The following is a 24,133-nucleotide window of genomic DNA, read 5'->3' on the forward strand; positions in this document are numbered from 1 at the left end:
CAACATCTTCACTATCAAGTCAACACCGTCTTGATCTAGTCCTTTGCAATAGTCTTCTAGCTTGTCTTTCTACACTTCAGCTAAAGTGATCTCCTTAAAAGTAAGCCAGGTCATCTTTTCAGACTTAAAGGCATTGTATCTTACTCAGAGTAAAGCCAAAATTCCTATAGTGGCCTGAGGGGCCTTACCTGATCTACTTTCCCTGATCTATTTATCCTGTTTTATTTCCTTCCCTTACTCTGCATACAGCACTGTCTCCTACTTGTCCTTGCCAGCTATCAGAGAGTGCTTTACAGCCTTTGTATTTGTTTCCCTGTCTAGATGCCCTTTCCTAGTTATCTAAGGGTATAATCCTTACCACCTTCAGGGATTTGTTTAAATGTCACTTTCTCAGTAAGGCCTTCTTTGATGGTGGTATTTAAAAATCAAGCTCTTCTAAATGCCCTGTGGCTACAATTTATTTCCCTTTTCCACTTTATTTTGCTCTTCAGTGCCAACTACCTTTTAACATGCTAATTTACTTACTTTTTATTTTGTTTATCGCTTCCCACTTGATAAGGAGAGGATCTTTTATTGTTTTGATTTCTTTCTGTGTCCTTAATGCCCAAAACAGTATTTGGCTCATAGAAACATTCAGATATTTGAGCAAATGTAAGCACCTACTCTGTCTACTGTCTTTTTTTTTCATTCTTCAGTAGTTGTACAAAGGGGTTACCATTCAACATGTTAGTTGATGAGTAAAGTGCATCTTGATTGATATTACCCCTTTCATCATTTTTTTCCATCCCTTCCAACACTACCATTCCCCTCAATTCAATTCTGCTTCATTATTAGTACTAAAGAAATTCCTAGTACATCCTCTTCAGATAATCTCCAATTTTTTCTTCTTAATTTGTCCATATTTAAGATTTTGTACAAAGATGAGTTATCCTCATCTTGTCAATTTGCCTTTCTGCATGAGTTAGCATATTAACTGATGCTACCTGAACAGAGTTTTCAATTTTCAGTGTGTTTACTTGAAAAAAAATGTATCATAATTAGCATGAAATTTAATGCACTTTTTTTAGTTTTGAAGAAATGCACTCAGAGGTATCTGGGTTTTTTATATTGTTATTATAAAGGTGATGTACAGAGAGACTACAGTTACATAAGTCAGGTAATGAGCACATTTCTTTTTGAACAGTGTCACCCCTTCCCTCCTATTCTCCCAGTTTTTCCCTCCTGACCCCTCCCCAAGTTGTATAGTTCATTTTCAAAATAGTGCCTAGTGAGTATCACTACTGCATTTGCTTACCTTTTGTCCCACCATTTCTGTGCTCCCCCCTTAATCTCCCCAAATCAGATAAACTTACATACAAGACAAAATGTACAGAAACCAAAAACAGTGACTAAGGAGGGAAAAAATAACAAAAGACCTCTTGTTTCTATTTCTTGGAGTTCATTTTTGATAAATACCATTTTACATGATCATATGCACATAGCTATTGAGCCTTTGTGATCCTCTTTTAAGAATATTCTCCTTGGGGCTGGGAATATGGCCTAGTGGCAAGAGTGCTTGCCTCATATACATGAAGCCCTGGGTTCAATTTCTCAGCACCACGTATATAGAAAAGGCCAGAAGTGGCACTGTGACTCAAGTGGAAGAGTGCTAGCCTTGAGCAAAAATGAAGCCAGGGCCAGTGCTCAGGCCCTGAATCCAAGCCCCAGGATTGGCAAAAAAAAAAAATATATATATATATATATATATATATATATTCTCCTTTGTTCTCACTGTGTGATTGTCTAGAGGCCTGTATAATTTATTATATCCAAGTGTATTTTTTTGCCTTTTACCACTTTTACTAAGTATGTTTACTTGTGGACTTATAGGCCCGTTCTAGTTACAACAAATGAGGGAAACCATGCAACCTATGTTTCTTTGGGTCTGGATTATTTCACTTAATATAATTTTTTCCAAGTCTTTCCATTTCCTTCCAAATAGTACATTTCACTGTCTTAATCTAAATGTCTATACTCTAAAATAGTCATCAGTTATTTTCCTTCAAAATGGCCAGTGGAGTGCCACAGTGAACATGAAAACAGCCTATAATAATGATACAAATACAAGTTGAAAGAATCAATTCAGAGCAATGTTGTGCTTTATTTTTCCTGTCTCCTTTCTAAAAGCCACCAAGGATAAGCACAGTCTAGTACAATTCCACATTACAAAGAGTGCACTTTTTCCCCTGACTTTTCCTTCCTTGGATTTTTTTCAAAATACTGTATTTGCAAGTACTTCACACATGTTGCCTAGTTTATGCCTCATATTCCAACCACACCAAGGCTAAAGAAATTAAATTATTGAGAGTTTGAACTTCAAAGTCTTGATATCTTCCTTACATTCTTAAAAATCTTAAAGCATGATTGATTGTTAAAAATGATTATTTACTGGGTGCTTAAGAATACTTTCTTAATAAAAATATTCTATATATGTAAATGAACTACAAAATAATTATAGTTCTTTCAAAGTCCTTTAATAATTATCACTATTAAGTAGTTGTTCAAAGAGGTTTCAATACCAGACTTTTGGTTATGAGTACAATGCATCTTGACCAATGTCACCCCTTCCATTATTTTCCATCTTCCTCAGCCCATCCCTACCCTTAAGTTACATTGACTTACTATTTATTTATTAAGTGTTGGTCCTGGAGTTTGCACTGAGGGCCTGGGACTGTCCCTAAGCTTTTTGCTCAAGGCTAGCATTACACACCACCAGTAAAACAACAATTTGTAAATTTACGTGGTAATTGCATGTTATAAACTACTTATGAAGTAAGACTGATGAACTAAAAGGCAAATCTAAAATACACCTTTAATATTTCTGATGAGCTATAACCATTAACAAGTCTTTTGAATTTAGAATTTTATATCTAAAATGTATTTTTGAAATACAAATACTTTTAAGCTATTACTATACTTTATTAGCAGATTCAAATGTTTTTTTCTAAATCTTAAGAAAATTTGAAACTGAGTGTTACATGCCTGTAATCCCAACTACTCAGAAGGCTGATCAAAGCCAGACTGGGCAGACCAACCTGTGAGACTCTTTTATCACCAATTAACCAGTTGGAGGAATGTCCCAAGTGGTAGATTACCAACTGATCAAAAGTACAAGGACCAGGGTTTAAGCCCTAAGGTCAGACAAAAAAGGTTGATGAAAATTGTGTCGTGTGTATTATTAAAACTTAAAAAATTTAGGAATTTTCTCATATGTGAAAGGCTTTTCAATGAAGTTTGGTTTTGATAATACTGGAGTATGAACTCAATACCTAGTGCTTGTTAGGCAAGTCCTTTACCAATTGAGCCACACCTACAGCCCTCAGTGATTCATTTATTCATAATATATATGACAAATTATGCCAGTAGCTCACACATAAAAATGTCTCCTGAATCACTAGGATTATAGGCATGAGCCACTGGTGCCTAACCCCCAGCCCTCTTTTGCTTTATTTTTCTCGCATTTTTTTTTCTAGAACTGTCCTTGAATTATATGATCTTCCTACTTGTTCCTCCCTTTGTAGAATTGAACCACCTCTGCTTTGCTGTTGAGCTGGGGTCTTGCTAACTTGTTGCACAGGCTAGTCCCAAACCACAATCCTCCCAACACAGCATATCATAACTTCAATGCAATTCTTCCGCTTCCTTCAACTTTTAGAACTATTTCAAGAGCTACTTTGTTCAGAAAGTTTGAAATACTGGGAAAAATACAATAATTGTGTTTATAGCATGTGGGATGTGACCACTGACAACAAAATCCCAAATTATTCTTAGCAAACCTAATCTTTTATCTCTAAAGAATTATGTGGTTAGTAGAGAGCACAGGACTTTTTAAAACTTTTGAGTCCTACATGAACTGTTGAAGGATTGGAGTTACTAGTTGATTTCTCACTTACTGTGGTTAGTGTTTCTTACCATTCCAGTGGCTTTTATTTTATACTGAAGCTTACTTATGTGTACTAACTGGGCGTTTTATTCCAGATCTCACTGGCTTACTAATGTCTAATGTTTAATAGCAGAAGGCAATAACTGTCAGGCGAAAAACAGGCTGATGGTTTGGCAAAAGCCTGACTCAATGTCTAGTTCACATAATTTTTTTTCAACTAGCCAACCCCCAAGCTCCATGTCAACACTGTCATTATTACCTCTGTTTCACTATGGAAGGAACTGGGGCAGAGAGCGACTACATACCCTGCCCAAGGATTCAAACCCATCTGTGTACTGCTTAACCACAAAACTGAAGGGACTCAACACCCACAGTAAACTGGCCAGTGTCCACAAAGCTGGATCTAGAGTTACAAAATGACACATGGGCAGGAGAAAAACAGGCAGAGGTCATGCAGTAACATCCCCATCTTGTGGCATTGTGTGTGTGTGTGTGTGTGTGTATACATACTTAAGTATTTTAATATTGTAGGTAAATATTTAGCAATTCTAAATTTAGGCTTAAGTAAAATTCAGATGAAAACTAATAGTTTCTTGTTTTTAAAATAATGTAATGCATTTACTCAGTTCTTTATAGCAACCTTTGGAGATCAGTGCTAACTTTACATAACAACAACAAAAGCTAAGTAACCTAAAAATCACATTGTTAGTAAATGGACAAGATGAGGCTTTATCAGGACACATATTCCAGTGCCAGGGTTTTGCATTCTTTTCCATAATTGTGTTATACTTACTTCTAAGTAATATTTGTGAAAAATGCATATGTGTATCAGTTAAAGAGGAATGTGCACCTCTTTCAGTTGAATGATGGATATATAATCTTCTACTTCCTTTCTCGAAGATAGATTTAATCTGAAGTGTTAGCTATCATGGGACATGTTTTATTTGTAAACATTACTTTGGTATAAAGCCATTTTCTGATAGTTGCTTGGCATTGGTGTTTAGATCAGTGCTTTTCAATATATATCCTCCCGCTTCCACTGCCAAGATTCTGGCTAACTGATCATACTTCATTTTACCAGTTACAAATTTAGTTCAAGACAGTGGCCACCTGGAGCTTAGGGTACCTGCCTAGGCAAGCTGGGCCCTCAGCTCAAATCCTAGAACTGGAGGTAAAAAAATGCAATCTGAGTTTGCAAAGATTTATTGCAAATTTTTGGAAGATTGAGAATTTGATAACTTTATTTAATGTAAATTAAAGGCCTTAGAACTTAGGTTAGAGCAAAGTTTGTGTGGAGGCTTGATTAATTCATTTTTTTAAAGCAGAGCTTTTTTTTTACAGAAGTAATGATAAAGAATAGGTAAAGATGAGATTAGAGTAGATAATTTTTTGTAAAAAATATATTTATTTTGCTGGGTGTTGGTGGCTCTCGCCTGTAATCCTAGCTACTCAGGAGGCTGAGATCTGAGGATCAAGGTTCAAAACCAGCCTGGGCTGGTGTTTCCAATTAACCATAAACAAACTGGAAGTGGCGCTGTGGCTTAAGTGGCAGAGCACTACTAGCCTTGAGCTGAAGAGCTCAGGGACAGTGCCCAGGCTAGAGTTTAAGCCCCATGACCGATAAAAAAGAAAAGGAAAGGAAATATTTATTTTGTGGAAATGGAGCCTAGTCTGGAACCTGGTCATGATCTTCCGACCATGTACATGAAGGCCAAGCAGAAAGAGTTATCTACATATTCTGTAAATATTTGAGTGCCTAGGCACTGCACTGTACTATAAAGGATAAAACTGTCATTGTATACAATGTCCACTATATATACAAGTGTACAAGAGGGAGGGATGTAGACTATAGACAACCACACAAGCATTTGCAATACAGTGTAGCCAGCTACAATAGGAAGGCATAAAACCTCTTTAATTGAAAGGTCATGGATGTCTTTGAGAATGAATGGTATTACAATAAAAAAATGAAGTCTTTGGGGGAAAAGATTTCAGGGAGTTAGGGACTGATATATGTTTAGGAAATGGCAATTCTGAATAGCGCGAATTCAGGACATTTGTCAGTTTAGAGGAGAAAACAATACAAGAGGAAGGTAAAGAATTGAACATTTTTCAGTTACTTCATCCCTAGGCTGGCCTGATTATCAGTCTAGAGATATTGGAGAAGGAATGAATGAGATCTGGGGCATGCTTAGCTTTGGAGGGGTTGGAGAAGATGATTATTACAAAACTAGAGAGAGAAATGAGAAAGAATTTGCATTCAGCAAAAAGAAGCCAGGGACAGTGATCAGACCCTGAGTCCAAGCCCTAGGACTGGCAAAAAACAAAACAAAACAAAAAAAAACCTTTGCATTCAAGCTACCATAATAGCCTAGGAGGCATGGCAGAAGATTGCAAGAAGGAGGGTAGCCTGGGCAAAGATTCTGTCTAATAAAACCAGCCATAGCTGGGTACCAGTGTCTCATTCTTGTAATCCTAGCTACTCAGAAGGCTGAGATGTGAGGATCACAGTTTGAAGCCAGCCCAGGTCTCCAGTTAACCACAAAACAGCCAAAGGTGGAGCTGTAGCTCAAGTGGTCAATGCTAGCTGGCCTTGAGCAAAAAGCTTAAAGACAGCACTCAGGCCCTAAGCTCAAGACCTAGGACCCACACCAGAAAAACCCTAAAACAAAAACCAACTAGCCAGACAAACAAACCAGGTTGGGGCATAGTTCAAGTTATAGAGTACTTGCCTAGTATGTGTAAGGCCAAGGGTTCATTTCCCAGTCTTTTATATATGATAGCTTTAGTGATAAAAATTCTTTATGATGGTGTGATGGGGGGGGTGGCATGTAGGGGAGGAAGAGAAACTAAAAGTCTGAAGAACATGGAAACTTAGAACAAGCTTTAAAGAAATGATTTAATGAGTAAGGAGAAAATTTAGAGTACAGCTAAACGGTGTTCAAGAACAAGTGAAAGTTTCTTAGCATAAATTCATAACTGGGTACAGTATTCGGTGTAGTTCTCCCATTCAGTTATACTGTCCAGAAGGAGAATGAAGTAGTTTTTATGAAGGACTAAGGTCAGGTGGGTCTTACCTTTCTGAGTTCCATAAAAGAATGAAATGCAATTGCATGCTACTTTTCATTACTGTTTCATTACTCTCGTTTCATTTCAGTGATCTTTTTCTCTTCCTGCATGATGAAGAGAGCTGCCCTTTTCACCTCTGTTACCTATCATTTTCTTCCTTCCTCCATTTTCCACAGCATGCTATTTCTCTGAGATGTCCCAGCAAGCAGGCCAAGCACCACCATACTGACTTCACAGAAGAACAGGCTGAGCTGACACCTGTAAGTTCTGTAAACATGTCATGGAGTATTTAAAAGCAGATAAAGAAGAATGCATTTGTTAGACTCCAAATGATGAAACCTTGTCATATAGCTTCAATTTTTCTGTAAAACTGAACCAAACCTAAAAGTAAATGAGCAAAACCAAATAAATATACAACTAACTTTATTACATGGTATCATTGATTATGATATGTATAGAGGGTAGCCTACCTGATAGAGAGAATTTTTGTATTGAAACTTAAAAACCAATAAAAAACCTGTTTTTTAGAATAAGGTTTTCTAGTGAGTGACTCCCCTAAACAAATGCTTGACTGAAAACCTAAGTTTATTTCCCCAAATATGAATTATTTGGTCAGTGGTTGACAAATCATTTCAGTGATACACAGTTCCCATATAGTTGCCACTAATAACATGTGGCTATTAAGTACTCAAATGTGGCTAATCTAAATTGAGATGGGCTGAAAAGATAAAACAAACACACTGAATTCCAAAGGCTTGGCATGAATAAAGAACATTTCATTATTACTGATTGAGATGTTACTTGGGTATTTGCTTTCTTTTTGTATGTGTGTGTGCGTGTACTCTTACATGAGTACATACACTGGTCCTGGGGCTTAAACTCAGGGCTTGGCCACTGTCCCTGAACTTTTTTGCTCAAGCTAGCACCCTACCACTTGAGCCACAGCTCAATTTGGCTTTTTTGGAGATAAGAGTCTCAATGGACTTTCCTGCCAGGGCTGGTTTCAAACTGTGATTCTCTGATCTTAGCCTCCTGAGTAGCTAGGATTCCAGGAGTGAGCCACCAGTGCCAAGTGTGAGAAAATCAGAAGTTTTTTGCTGTTTGTTTTTATCAGGCACAGGAAAAAGAAGAGAAATGTAAGTGGGCACTAAAATTAAAATGTTAGGATAATAGCAAATATAACATATTTTTGTATCAAAAGAGAAAATGGGAAATAATCTTAACTGAAGTAGGGATAATGTACTAAGACAATTTGCAGGCAACATAGGGATAGTGAGAAAGTTCAAAATTCTAACAAATGACATAGATTTCTTGTTTTGTTTTTGTTGTTGACAGAGTCTTATTATGTGGCCCAAGGCTGGCCTCAAATTCAGTCTTCCTACTAGTCTCCAGAATGTAGGCATTCTAGGAATGCATCTTATTCGTAAGATTAACTTTATTTATAATTACAATGATAAACGTGAGTCCCTGCACTATATGAGATTAGGTCATTATAAAATGATTTTGATATTTGGTTGTGCTATAGATATTCTAAGCAAAATAATGGAAATATTTGTAAAAAAAAAAATTGGTCCTAATGAAGCTCTGAGATTCCAGTATTTTATATTTTTATTAATATTATTTAGTTTATAAATCTGTTCAAAGGAAGTTTAAATCTCTCCCATTTACTCGTATATGACAGGGCACAAATACTGGCAGTAGTGGCAGTTCTTACTTCAAGCTAGGTTTCCACTGCCGAGTGATTTCCTAACATTATGAGCAACTCTTCATAACTTTGGAACCAAAAAGAAAGCCAATTGCTTATGCCTATAATCCTAGCTATTCAGGAAGCTGAGATCTGAGGATTACAGTTGGAGGCCTAGCCCAGACAGGAAAGCCAGGGAGACTCTTAATCTCCAGTAAACTACTCAGTAAAAGCTGGAAGTGGCACTGTGGCATGGGTCAAAGATCTAGAGTGGTAGCCTTGAGCACAGAGGCTCAGGAACAACACCCAGGCCAAGTTCAAGTCCCAGGACCAGCAAAAAAAAAAAAAAAGAGGAGGGGCGAATTAAAATTACAATACTTATTTGTATTTAAATGTAAAATAGAGTTAAGTTCTAAGCTCAGTTGTAATAAATAGGGCATCTGTATGTTTTTCCACGTAAGATCATTAAAATACCATATGGACTGCAATGCTGGATTTTGTTATGTGATGTGGTTCCTTGTTTGTAGGGTATCCAGCATCTCTGATTTACTATAAGTGCTTATAATTCTTCCTCTCTTCTTCAACTCTTGAAGCCCCAAATGCCCTCACCATTTGCCTACTGAAAGACAACACTACTATCTTTGAGAACCGCTTGTATCTAATATTTGCTTTCTATTTTCCCAACCCTAACCCAGTTCTTCCAGCTGCTTACTTATCCTTCAGGATTATAAGCCTATAAGGACTTAATTCTTCAATAAGTCCTCACCTCCTTGTGTTCCTGTACCACCTAACAATTTATTATAGTTCACACACACGTACAACTTTTCACTTTAATTATCTAAGACTGACTGTCATATAGGGTTTCACGTTTTTTTTTTTTTTTGCCAGGGCCAACATGGACTGGTACCCTCCTAGTAAACTTTCTGCATAGCTAGAATGACAGGCACCCATTTTGTTGAGATGGGGTCTTAATAAACCTTCTACCCAGTCTGTGCTCAAATGATCCTGTCTGGCTACTCTGCCTTCCAAGTGGCTAGGATTACAAGTATGCACTGCCATGACTGACCAGCCCTATTCATTAATTCCTGTTTGTACATAATGAGGAAAATACTCTTATTGGTATTCATATGCCAATATGTAAAACATTATTTCAAGAAAAAAAGTTCCTGAGGGGCTGGGGATATAGCCTAGTGGCAAGAGTGCCTGCCTCGGATACATGAGGCCCTAGGTTCGATTCCCCAGCACCACATATACAGAAAACAGCCAGAAGCGGCGCTGTGGCTCAAGTGGCAGAGTGCTAGCCTTGAGCGGGAAGAAGCCAGGGACAGTGCTCAGGCCCTGAGTCCAAGGCCCAGGACTGGCCAAAAAAAAAAAAAAAAAAAAAAAAAAAAAAAAAAAAAAGTTCCTGAAAACATACTGTTTATTTTACAAAATTAATATTTTTGGGAAGAAAGAGATTCCCACTTTTTATCTGACTAATGTAACAGTAACCCCTCTATATCACCTTTATAATAATAACAAATAAAATTTTTTAAATCCCCAAATGAAAGCCAGGCACCAGTGGCTCATGCCTGTGATTCTAGCTACTCAGGCTGAGATCTGAAGATCACGGTTCAAAGCCAGCCCAGGCAGCAACATCCCTGAGACTTTTATCTCCAGTTAACCACCAGAAAACCAGAAATGGTGCCTTGGCTCAAGTGGTAGAGCACTAGCCTTGAGCTGAAGATTCAGCTCAGGGACAGCACCCCAGGCCCAGAGTTCAAGCCCCACAACAGACACACAAAAATAAAAGAAAATCCCCAAATGAATTTTGATATTCAAATAATTGCATTTCAGATTTTACAAGATAAAATCAAACAAACTATGAGCTGGATGCTGGTGACTCACGCCTGTAATCCAAACTACTCAAGAGGCTGAGATCTGAGAGACTTGAGGTTCAAAGCTAGCTGGCCCAAGAGACTCACTGGTACTCCTACTGGTACCACTCACAAATGCTCCCAGGACTCCTTGCTCTTCAGAAAGGAGGGATTGCCTAGAGGGTTCAGGTCACTGGAGGAGAATGCAAAGGTATGAGAGGAGAACTGAGAAGAGGAGAAGACTAGTTTGACACATCATCCAATGAGCTAGCACCTCTTGATAGTTAACCAAAATACTTACAGCTACATATAAATAGGGCCTTATTTTCTTCTGTTCACCTCTATAAACATAAAATTGTTTGCTTTTTCCAGTTCCCTCTTTTCTTCCATGTATTCAACTAATTTTGAGGTTCCAACTTTGAGCTGGAACCATGTCAGGCACTGAAAATTTAAAGGCAGCACTTCTTACTCCTTGCTTTCGCCTTCTTTGCCTATGATTTACATTACCTCCTTGAGCTTTCATTCTTTATGCTTCTCAATTTTTGCCCTGGTCTTGACTGATTACTCATAAACTAAGTCAAATTTTCAGAAATCTGCCTATTTTGTCTTTAGACTGTACCATCTAGGTAAATGTGGGCTTAGAATCATTTTCTCTGTTCTTAATGTTTGATCTTGTTAGAGGTAGTCTTGGTGAGTGTCTGTTGTTTTGTTTGTTTGTTAACCTTATTGTTTTTAAAGAGTGGGTAAGGAGTCAAATATAGGTTCATCTTGAATTAAAACACAGCTTTACAATGTAGGCAAGGAATACTATAAAGTTAATTCAATATAGTTGAACAAAGATTAAGTTAGTATTACTTTTTGTAACTTTCCAATGTTGAAGTGATTTTTTTAAACATCTATGAACATGTATTTTGTGAGAGTGGGTGCAGCTCTAGTATTTTTGTAATTTTTCTCTCTAGAGAATTTGTCAAAATAATTTGATATGTGATGTATATAAAACATTAGAGAATATGTTTTGTATAAGACCCTTCAGCTGTGCCAGGTGTTCCTTTTTAATGATATAATGTTAAAAAATATGTCAATTCAAAATTATTTAAGCAAGTCCAAACTATCCATCAAGACAGTTGTGATTTAAAGATAAATACAATTGTAAGGAGAGCACTTACTATTTTTTTTATATTACTCATTTTTTGTGCATAACCTCTGTACATCGAACGTGAGTAGGTTAGTTTATAGCTGAGAACAAGTCTCATCTATCTGTAAATATGGGTGTTTTCCCTCTTGGTGTGCTTATCATTAATCAATACTGATCAGAAATACTTGCAGAGGTTTTTAAAATGCTGTAGTCTTATCGTGTTCTCATCAGAATATACAATTTAAAGCATTGTAGGTCTTCCATAGGTTTTAACACCAGGAAGGAATATGTTTAATCATTGGTTTCTGACACACATTTCTTTTTTGCTGTGTGCATAGCACTCAAGAACACTGGCCTAGAAGCCATACTAGCTTTGTGATCTTTGCATGTATTACCCATTTTCTCAGAGAGGCAGGAATGAATCAGTGAGTCACCTGGAACACACCCTTGAGCATAGATGAGGTCTGTTCCCTCCTACCTTCTTTTTTTCTCTCCTCTTTTTTTTTTCTTTATGGACATATTTCACTCAGTTGTAAAAGAGATAATTATAAAGAATCATTCTTCGTCTGCTTTATATTTATATTTTGAACACATGAAACTTCCACTGACTTCTGTTATTGCCTTTTTGTTTTTGTTTTTGTTTCTCTCTCTTTTCCTGTACAAGCACTCCTATCTGGACAGGGAAACCTCCCTTCTTCTGAGAAACATTGCAGGAAAACCTTCTCATTTGCTGACCAAGGTGATACTACTGCCTTCCATGTGCATGTAACTATTTATTGCCTTTGAGATAGAAGTTAATTTCTAGTTTTGATTGTGTTCTCAGATTATTGCTTTATGTCAGTTAATTTAGTGGGGTGCTTTATCTACCTGTTCTTAATGTCTGTTAGATGGTATTGAGAGTAGAAATTTTTTCAATAGTTTAAATTTTTAAAACTTTTATAAATGCTTGACTTACATGTATATTGCACTTTTTCTGGTTCAGTATTGTATTGCATTTAAAAGTCTAAAAAATTGCTTTTATTTGAACTTTATTACTACTGATAGTTTCATGCTCTGAATTTCTTTAGCAGACTTTACAATTCTTGTTTACATTATCACCTCCTGGTTTAATTAAAACATTTGTTATTATAGAAAAAATCTTTATATTAGTCAAATTAGAAGAGAAGACTGCAATTTTAATTTCTCAGTTCTCCATTCTCAGAGTGTTTAAATCATTCCAGCATGATTTTCATTGGGCTAGTATTTTACAACAATTTAAAATCTTGTAGCAGTTATCGTTAACCAGGAAATGATGCAGTCAGAAGCTGAATTGCTTTCTATCTGTAAAATGTCACATCTTTATTTCATTATCTTTTTTTTTTTAATGCCTTGAACTCAGGGCTTGGGTGCTTGTCCCTAAGCCTCTTTGTGCTTAGGGCCAGAACTCTAACACTTGAACTACAGCACCACTACCAGCTTTTTGTGAGTAGTTTATTGGAGAGAAGAGTCTCACAGACTTTTCCTGCCCCGGCTAGCTTTGAACTGTGATCCTCAGATCTCAGACTCCTGAGTAGCTAGGATTACAGGCATGAGCCTCTGGAGCCTTGCCTTTCATTATCTTATTTAAATAATGTGAACTTAAATGTTAAAGTATCAATATTGCTTTTGGTTTCTGTAGAATACACCTATTAATTATGTGTAAGTTACTATATGTGAGGGTTGTTTTTTTTTTTCATGTCTTCCTAACACTATAAATAAACATTGGTTCTCCATGTTTTTGCTCTCTCCCATACCTCTCATTTCCAGATCACTGATAGTTGATAGAGTTTCCTGAGAGATTACCAACATCTTTCTAGAAATTAAATTCCACAGGTGTTTAGCCTCCTGATCCTTTCTCTCTGGGGCTCCACAGTTTATATACATCTTCCCTGTAGGATACTGCCATTCTCTCAACAACTCAGGTTGAGCCCTCTGATCAGCTGAGCACATTTCTTCTCACCGTATATCTCAGATCTGTAATAAAGCCTGTTGTAACTTAAGTTTGCTCATCCATTTTATTTCTGTTACCTCTATTCAAATCACAGGCTCTTGTTTCTCATCCAAGTAATTACAAATGTATCCTAACTTTTACTTGTCTCCCTCCTTACCCATTTCTTACATTGCTGTAAGTTTAATGTTTTACCATTTCTGTTGTTTACTTATTCAGTAATATTTATTTGGCCATATCCTGTGTAGGTTGCTAGGATACAACATTGTATAAAATGGGGACACGTTCCCCATCCTTAGGCGCTCAGTCTAATGGTGAAGGTTGATATAAACCCACAATCAAGCATGTTCAAGTAAATGCTCTAAAGAAAGCAAGGTAAAAGAGTAGAGAATACTTAGAGGTTTTGAAATATATGTCTGGTAGTAAGAACAGAAAAGATCCTTCTAAGGGTCTTTCTAAAGCCTTAAAGATGTAAGCCACTCTGTAGGAGAAGGGAGGGTACCATGTAGATAGGCTAAGGGAAAATGAGCTTGATATGTTTGAGAAGCTGAACAATGAACAAAGACCATGTTGCTAGAGCCACCAAGGGGAAGTGTAGTATGAATGTCCAACTTGTATTTGGAAGAGCCACATCATGTAAGTATGCCATGGGCACTTGCATTTTTCTCTAAATCAAAAAATGGTCATCAATACAACTGATATTTACAGAGTACCTCAGTCTTCATAGAACTCTTGGAATACAGCACTAAATGAACTAAAGTTCCTCTCACAGAGAACTTTTCTTGGCAAATTTTTGATAAACAGTGTCAGCAACTTAGCCCTCTGCCCAAGAGAGAGCAATACTGACTATATCAGAGCCATTCCTGCCTTCATGTCTTCTTCCATTGCAAAAATGGTAGCATTGGCGTATTTAGCTACCCCTTATTTAGCTACCACCCTACAGTAAGACATTTGAGGAGTAAAATTCAGTAGTGTAGAATCTGAAAATGTAGAGTAGGCTTGGGATGGCAGAAATTATGGGAACCTCAGCTACTGGGGCCTCTCAGATGGCCTTAGTCCTAGTGCCCATGTCATTGTCCTTTCTAACAGGGACCTGGCTGCTATAAAGCTGAATGAGTACGTTGTGTCTCCCACCGTCTCGCTGTTCTTGGTACTAGGCATGTGGTCTGTTATTGAACCTCATCCCCCCCCCCAGTCCAGTATGTGCATCTTAACATACCACTTGTGGGTCAGTGTGGTTCTCCCTGAGGTGCCTCCTCTGAGAGCTCTGTCAAAGAAATGCTCTGTTGTTAGTCATTGTTTTCTTGCACTACTACATTAAAGTGTTTTACATTACTAAACATCTAGTAGAAGTGTGGCTCAAGTGGTAGAGCATGCCACCTTGTGTAGAAAAATCCATTACTAAACATTTTTTACTTATTAACAGATATCTTTTTATTTACTGGTATCCTAGAAGCTTTAGTGATAGTCTTTTGGACAATAAAAATCTATGACATTATGGTGGAAGAAATAGTCATTTGGTAAATACCTCTATGATCTTGCAAGATAACAGTCTTAGTAGCATGAATATTACATGTTTTTGTAGATTTTAAGATGAGATACCATGTGTAATACGTCTCATTGCATGGCTAGTTTGGGGTGCTCAGTTCTCTTAGAGTCAATCTCATAATTATTTTGGTTCTAAGCAGTGTTATAGCAGGAGCATTTAATGTTCTCATTGAATCATTTTGATTTATATAACCTTTCTTTGGTATTGAGATTTGAATTCAGGACCTCAGTCTTACTAGGCTAGGCTCTACTAGTCAAGTTAACCCCTTAACCCTTTTTGCTTTAGTTATTTTTTGATAGGATCTTCTGATTTGCTCACAGTCAACCTCAGACCTTTGTTCCCCCTCCTATAACCTCTTTCCTCCCATTCTGCTTGGATTATATGAATGTGTGCCAGCATCCCTAGCCCTATGTGACTTAAGTTATTGTAATTTGTAAAGTATACTAGCCTCACCGGCTAAAACCTGTTTAGCTTCTTAACTTTAATTTGATTTGTTCTGACTCCATATAGCCTTGGTTTCTCAGATAGAAGCATTCACAAGCCTTCTTTTAATGACTATAACTAATTTTCTAGTACAGGCATTCTAACTTTTATACTACAGAGGATGTTCAAACACTTTGCAACTGCAGTGTTGGTTTTCATTTAATCATAAGATCTTCACCCAGTTTCTGTCTCCTATGTAAATTTGAGGAGGCTTGGCATTTGATGGTTATTGATAGCCACAGAGGAGTTTTCAATAGAAAATGGGTTGTCTCTTGCTCATTTAAGAGAAAGGGGTAGAGGAGAAAGTTGCTTTTTATATGTGTGAGGTATTTATGTTTAGTATAGTTATGAGACAACATGAAGAAAGCAGGTAGAAGATAAAGAACAGCAGACTTACAACCTGAGTTGGTCAGCAGAATATAATACGAAGAAAGCTTTGTGCTTTGTATTGATCTTCATAAATAAGTAACTGGAAATCATCTAAATATATTATCTAAAGACATCACCAAAGATTTATTGATCTGTTCTGTTAGCACAACACTTAAAAACCTGATGACAATTTCATTTTTCCCAAATTGTGTTATGGATAAGAGATAAGATTATGAGTCAGGCTACAGTGGCTCATGCGTGTAATCATAGCTGCTTAGGAGGCTGAGACCTAGAGGAACACACTTTAAAATCAGCCCTGGCAATAAAGTGTCAGAGACTCTCATTTTCAATTAACCAGTAAAATGCCACACTAGAGGCATTCCTCTTGTGGTTGAACATCAGCCATGAGCAGGAAAGATGAGCAAGAGCTTGAGACTGAGTTCAAGCCCCAGTACTAACACACACAAAAATAAATTTAAAAAAGATTATGGGGCTGGGAATATGGCCTGGTGGCAGAGTGCTTGCCCCATATACATGTGAAGCCCTGGGTTCAACTCCTCAGCACCACATATATGGAAAAAGGCCGAAGTGGCGCTGTGGCTCAAGTGGAAGAGCCTTGAGCAAAGAGAAGCCAGAGATAGTGCTCAGGGCGAGTTCAAGCCCCAGGACTGGCAAGGAAAAAAAAAAAAAATATATATATATATATATATATATATGTATATACACACACATATATGGTTTAACTAGTAGATAAAAATAACTCACAAAGAACATAAAATACTAAAAATCATGCAAATCACACAGTTTTATTTCCTTTTTAAATTTAGGTTACATTACATATTGGGAGGTATTGAGGCTAGACAGACCTACAAAACATATTTCAAGGACATATGCATAAGTATTTATATAGATAAACAGAACCTGAATCAATCTACTAAAGAAGAGAAAGGGAAAGTAAAAATGAAATAGAGTAATTCTGAAATAGATCACAAGTATATATGAAAATAGCATTAAAAAAACTTAATGAAAGCTGTTGAGCAATAGGGGGGATGGGTGGTGAGGAAATCAAAAGACTAGGGATACTAGTGTGGGAAGGAGGTTTTGAATACTGTCGAAATAAATTCTTTACTATGAAAATAGAACCATTAAACCTGTTGAACTTTTTTTGAGAAGGGGGACAGGGACTGGGGGAGTGATAGAGGGGTGAGATTGATTGGAATTGATTGTATTTATGTTAAGATGTAATATTGCTTACTTTCATTTCCAGTTTTGCTCCAGTAATGGTCATCATTACCAAGATATTTTGGGTTTGGTTTTTTTGTCTGGGTACTGGGGCCTAGGCACTGCCCCTTAGCTTTGTTAATAAAAACTAGTGCTCTACCACTTGAGCCACTGCTCTCCTTTTACCTTTTTTGGTAATTGGAGATTAGAGTCCCATGGAGCTGGGTGCTGTAGCTCACGCCTGTAATCCTAGCCACTTAGGAGGCTGAGATCTGAGGCTTGTGGTGCAAAATCAGCCCAGGCAGGAAAGTCCATGAGACTCTTATTCCACCAGAAAACTGGAATTGGCACTTTGGCTCCAAAGTGGTTAGAACAATATTAGCCTTGGGCAAAAAGAGCTCTGGGACAGCACCTAGGCCAAGCCCTGAGTTCAAGCCCCAAGACGGACAAAAAATGTCTCATGGATTTGTCTGCCTGGGCTAGCTTTGAATTGTTATCCTCAGATCTCAGACTCATGGGCAGATAGGATTTACAGGTGTAAGACACCAGTGCTTAGCTATGAAGAAGTATTTTGATCAACTCTGCTTCTTCAAAAAGTTGTAGCAAAGAATATCCTTACAAGAATACAAGAACCTGCAGAGAATAAAGTAATATTTGTCTATGATGAAATTAAACAAGCCAGCTCTTAAATTTGAATTTGGTACAGTTTTTTTCCTAGTCTGATTTTTGTAATTACATAAATTATTCATGAAAAGTAGCATTTGAGCTAATGGAATATAGCTAAATTTGAATTTGTTGAAATAGCCCCATCTAGCTGCTTTACATGAGAATGACTTCAAGTTATAATGGTTAGGAAGTCTAATTATTTTAATATGTGTTAATTAGTTGCTCTGGCCTCTCTGCTTAATCTTTATTTACTTAGAGTGTGTGGAGCAGCAACTAAACTATGAGTTTATATATGCTAAGCCTATGGTTGAATGAATTTTTTTATTTGACAAACTATACTAAAATAAAATGGAGCATAACAGTACTGCTTTTGTATTTATAACTGATATATACATATATAATTCTTTAAATTTTTACAGTGATCAAGATACATTGTATTCGTGAACTGGTGAAAAAAATTTTTTTAAGGTTTTTACCCTGTCTCCATCACAGTTACATAGTAGTTGCATTGCCCTTGCATCCTTTATAGTCTGCCTCTTCACACTTCTTTCTTCCTTACCACCCATCTTTTTACTGCCTCTGTTGTTTTGGCTTTTTCAGAGTGTATAATGCAGGTAGAATTAAAAGAGTACCTAGCATTTTCAGATTGACTTCTTTCACTTAGTAATCCCACATTTAAGAGTCCTGCATGCCATTTGGTGGCTTGCTTGATAGTTCATTTCTTTTTCATGCTAAATAATATTTTATTGTCAGGATGTACCACAGTTTATTCACTAACTGGAGATTATCTTAGTTACGTTCACATTTTAACAACGGTGATGGATAAGCTTCTGTAAACATCTAGGTGCAGGTTTTTTATTGACACTACTTTTCAACTCCTTTTGAAAGTTCCTGGAAACATGATTACATATGGTAAGAGTATGTTTAGTTTTGTGAGAAATTGCCACACTATCTCCAAAGTGGCTAGACCATTTTGCCTTCCTACCAGCAATGAAAATTCTTATTATTCCACATCTTACCAACACTCGGTGTTCTGTGTGGAATTTATATCTATTCTAATAACTCTGCAGTAGCAGCTTGTTTGGTTAGTTTCTTTTTTATTTCCTTGTGCCAGGACTGGAGTTTGAACTCAGGACCTTAGTACTGACCTTTAGCTTTTTCACTTTAGACACTCTCTTTCTGGCTTTTTGGTTGTTAATTGGCAATAAGAGTCTCATGGATTTTCCTGCCATATCTGGCTTTGAGCCATGATCCTTATATCTCTGTCTCCTGAGTAGCTAGGATTATAGGCATGGACCACTAGTGCCAAGCTTATGTGTTCTTTGAAACCAGCTTTTAACGCAGGTTGATCAAGGACTCTGATAAAATCCTTCTGTCTCATCCTCCCGAGTGCTGGTATTGCAGTAATGTGCCAACGCTATGACTTACTTTGTTCTAAAGATCAAGGCATTCAGTTTTTTTGAGTTTTAAAAGTTCTCTTCTATATTTTGGATTATACTTCCTTTATCAGGTATGTCTTTTGCAGATGTTTTTCCTCCAAGTCTATGGTTCATGCTCTTTCCTGCTAACTCCTTTTTTTTTTTTCATTTTGACATCTTCTAAATTTTTTGTCAGAACAAACCTCATAAAGAAGTAGTCCATTTACAAGTTCGTATTTCAAATACACAAACTTTGGTTGATTCCATATATTGGTTTTTCCTCATCAGACTTTGAATTCCAGTGGCATGAAATGAAATATGTAAATAAACTTTGGTAAATTTTTTTCTCAGTAATAGTCAAGTACTTGATAACAAACTATTTCAAATCTCACTGTATAACTATGCTATACACATGAAAAATATAAAGCTTGCTAATTAATAATTATTTTATTTTTCTAACACTCAGTTCTAAAGAGTTTTAGTGATAGTTGTTTAGTTTTCATTTGTAGCCTACTTTTAAAAAGAAAAAAAATTACCTTGTGTAAAAATGTAGTAAACATTTTATGGTTCTATTTATTTGCATAAAGGATGGAAGGAATAAAGTGGAAGGAATTGATTTAAGTTTTTCTTTAAAAAAATTTTTTTTTCTTTTCTGTACTAGTCTCAATGGTACAAAAAGGTTTTGTTGTGATATATCCATATTTGCGTATAATGTATTTTGATCAGATTTACCTATTACTCTTTATTTCCCTTTCTCTCTTCAGTTGGTTTCAATATTATCACACAAGTATATGCAGCACCTCCACTCTACTTCATGATTTAATCTTTTAGTTAAAGGAATATATCTAAATAGTATAAGAACTTAATCTCATCTTACTCTTCTTCATTGTTAAAAAGAAAGTTCTTTGTTCTCTGCTTAATTGGGTTTACAGATAGAATTTCCAGACCTTGGTTATTATGCTGATTTACTGGCTCCAGTCATTGAAAGGGATCCAATTTCTGGCAAATTAAGCTAACTGCCTTCCCTAACCACAGTTTCTCTGTTCCAAGGAGTAGTAAAATAAGCATGAAATGAGAGAGAGGCAACCTGGCTTACCAGGTAGTAGAGAAGCAGTTTGTAAATAGGAAAGCCATCAGAATTTAGGTGATCAGAAAAATAAATCTATTAAATGAGTTGAACTTCTGGTTTTTAGCCTAAGAAGTTTTAGTTTTTTATAAAGAAAAATACATGTGTTGTGGGTTTTAACAGCATTCTACTCAGGATCAAAATTTATGTAGTTTTCTCCGAGTGGTAATTAATGCTGCAGTATATTATGGCCTATTGCTGGAAATTACAAGTAAGTACAGGTGTTAGTATACTACTACTATTTGCTGTTTTAGAAAAAATAGACATATGGCTTACTTTAGTTCTTTATAATTTTTACTACTATTTGTAATCTAAGATTTCTAAAGTAGAAGTTATTAAAATTAAGTTATTTTGAAAATTGGTATTTTAAAAATCTTACCAATAAATTGGTAGAAAAATTGAATTTATTAACATAATTATGTTGTGTGATTCTACAGCAGAGTAAAACTTAGGATATAAAACAGCCTCTTGTATTTGTGTTAGTATATTAATGAGCGTACCTACATTCTCCTCATTAAAGATTTTCAATAGTTGCAAATAATTGTTTTTTGCTTTTGTTGTCTATGTTTGTGATAGTGTTATTGCTGTATATATATATATATATATTTGTGATATTGATACCATCAATAGGCAAAAGCTTGCCATACTTTACAGGACATATAAATTTAGAGTTGAGGGGTTAGGTAAGTATAACAAATAGGCAATCCACAGATGTTTATTATGCACTCATGTTTCCCAGTTACAGACTTTGACATTTATCTGTTTTATATCTATAGAGTAGCTTATTAAATATTATATCACAGATTTTTTCTTTTCCTTGGAAATATGGGCTCTAGTCTTGTAAGATATTTCTAAGACTGAATCTGTAAAAATACTCCTTTAAAAAAAAACAGGTCAGGTTTTTCTAAACAGTGCTTTTTGAAAAAATATACTGTATGTAAGTCTGTTGTATTAATGAAATTGAATGTTAGGAATATCCATAAAGATAAAAAGACTTTTAAATATTCTCATTATCTTAGCATTAGTTTATCTGAAATGTTTTTTATGTCCACAGGAAGAACAGGCAGCAAAATTGAAAGCTGAGAAGATCAGAGTTGCTCTGGAGAAAATTAAAGAGGCACAAGTGAAAAAGGTGACATTTGTCCTATTGAATGGCTTAGAATTTTTATCTGTTTCATGAAGAATTACCTTATTTATATGTTTCCCTCATCTATAGAGAGGAGGAGGAGTATTTTTTCCTAATATGTTTTTCACATGTAGTATGTTTTGACCCTTGTTTTCTAGTTCTCCTAAAAAAGATAAAAGAAAAAATCTTAACAGAATAATCTAACACATTATTAAATATTTCAAAATCTTTACATTTATTTAGATAAGTTACTTTATACTTAACTTTAGCCTATCTTTTTCATGATAAAGTCATTATGTTTTAATTTATATTTAAGTACACTAATCACAATACTATTCAGTAGGGGAAAGTACCTTTTTCTAGAATGCCACTTTTTGGTTTTTACATAATTTCTCTCTGAACTCTTAACAGCTAGTGATTAGAGTCCATATGTCTGATGATAGTTCTAAAACAATGATGGTGGATGAGAGGCAGACCGTGAGACAAGTGCTGGATAACCTGATGGACAAATCCCACTGTGGTTACAGTTTAGATTGGTCACTAGTGGAAACCATTTCTGAGTTACAAATGGGTGAGTAAAGTCATTGCTTAAATTGCTTATTAACTTTTAAGTAATTCCAACAGTTTCGTATCAGTTGAAGCATTTTGAGACATCTTTATATTTTCTCCTATAAAATTTCATGGTAGTATTTTATTATTTGACCTTTCTACATATTCTTAAGAAGGGATTTATTTTAGTATAACAGGGTTAGAATAGGGAGAAATAGAGATTTCAGAATCGTTGAAGCTAAGTTTTTTTTTTTTAAGGTATCAAAATACTGTTTTCTTCCAAGAAGAATGGCATAAATCAATGAATTTTCTATATTGCTATATTTATATGTTTTAGTACTTGTACTGAAGTTTTCATATTAGCATTTAACTTTCAGGAAAACCAGTACAACAATTTCAGAGAGTAAATATCTACACTGTATTCTTCAGCATTTGCTCAATATATAGAATGTTTTTTGACACCTAATTTGGCAATTAGTAAATATATATACATTTAAAATTAGGTAATATTTCTGGATCATGGAAGAAATCATCTTGAAAAGTTTTTGAATGCTGAGAACCAAATGCTATTGTAAATGCTTGATATCAAAGTTAATAAAATGTAACTTACGTTTTATTTTTAAGGATAGAATGGGGGAAAAAGCTAAAGGCTGAATGATGATGCAAGTTAGAAGGCTTCATATATCAGTTATGTGATATGTAACCTTTGTTAAGTTATTTCACATCACTAGGGCATGTTCCTTGTTTTCAAAACTGAGAGAAAACCAGGTAATCTGTGCAAGTCAAAATAATAATTTTAAAATAATGAAATATTGATATTTTGGGGACAGAGAGAATCTTCGAAGACCATGAAAACTTGGTTGAAAATCTTCTCAATTGGACAAGAGATAGCCAAAACAAGCTTATATTTATGGAGCGCATAGAAAAATACGCACTTTTCAAAAACCCACAGGTGAGACTGAATAACTTACAGGCTTGGGGGATTTTAAAGTACATATTATTCTATAACAGCTAAGTTTATAGTTTTAAGACTGGTAGTCAGGGGACTGGGAATGTCGCTTAGTGGTAGAGTGCTTGCCTAGCATGCACGAAGCCCTGGGTTCAATTTCTCAGCACCACATAAACAGAAAAAGCTAGAAGTAGCACTGTGGTTCAAGAGGTAGAGCACTATCCTTGAGCAAAAGGAAGCCAGGGACAGTGCGCAGGCCCCGAGTCCAAGCCCCAGGACTGGCAAAAAAAAAAAAGGGGGGGTTAGTCATCTGGTTAGAACATTATACTGGAAATCCCCATGGGAAAATTAATCACTGCTACCGAGGCGGAAAGTAAGCTGGGATTCAGGGGATTCCCACAAAGCCAAATAAGGTGACCCTGGGGAAGTCAGGAGTAACGTAGGGTTTACATTCTGTAAATCTACAGCTGTGTTGAACCCAGCTACTTATGTGATGAGTTTGTTATCTCACAAAAGGAAAAAAAATCCATTATCAGCCACATATCTATTTGATACTTTGTCTTTACTTCTACTTTGTTTGGAACTTCTTTAAAATCCCAGTAACCTTGGTTGTAAGTATGCTATAATATATCCAACCTTGATTTATTTGGCATCTTTTCCTTATTCCAAAATAATGTTTGAGCTAGTACTTCCAAACACAGGCATTTAATAAAAATGGCGAGGTAGTAAAAACCACCAATTCCACATTAAAAGCGGGAGTGAGAAGAACAGCAGCAGTGTTGAAGTGGCTGTCCTGCAGACTTGATCATCCCAGTTTTTCCTATGAAGAATGAATACATTTTTCTAGGGAACTGAAAAATAATTATCCTAATGATAACAGTTTAGGTTTTAGTAAGTAAGCCTAAGCCAAGCAAATGAGATTGTTATAGTCTCACTAAATTGGGATTTCTCAAAACACCAGAGCATAAATTAAATTTATTCTGAATCCTGCTTACAAATATGCTGGCTCAACATATTTAAATTACCTTTTCCTTACTTGTTATCC

General features: G+C 35.9%; 1 protein-coding gene across 6 annotated transcripts in view; it reads left to right on the forward strand.

The window, feature by feature from the left end:
* The window catches only part of Raph1 (Ras association (RalGDS/AF-6) and pleckstrin homology domains 1), an 81,186-nt gene that overhangs the window by 38,483 nt on the left and 18,570 nt on the right, over positions 1–24,133 (forward strand). For 4 of the 6 annotated variants that reach the window (XM_048344908.1, XM_048344909.1, XM_048344907.1 and 1 more), the window contains 5 exons: positions 7,168–7,251; positions 12,331–12,405; positions 21,519–21,596; positions 22,002–22,161; positions 22,970–23,091. In XM_048344908.1, the coding sequence (XP_048200865.1) occupies positions 7,168–7,251; positions 12,331–12,405; positions 21,519–21,596; positions 22,002–22,161; positions 22,970–23,091 (519 nt within the window). The remainder of the gene's footprint in view (positions 1–7,167; positions 7,252–12,330; positions 12,406–21,518; positions 21,597–22,001; positions 22,162–22,969; positions 23,092–24,133) is intronic. The other 2 variants (XM_048344910.1, XM_048344911.1) reach the window with 2 other exon arrangements.

The sequence above is a fragment of the Perognathus longimembris genome, chromosome 4 (genome assembly GCF_023159225.1).
Source record: "Perognathus longimembris pacificus isolate PPM17 chromosome 4, ASM2315922v1, whole genome shotgun sequence".
NCBI classification, from domain to species: Eukaryota; Metazoa; Chordata; class Mammalia; order Rodentia; family Heteromyidae; genus Perognathus; species Perognathus longimembris.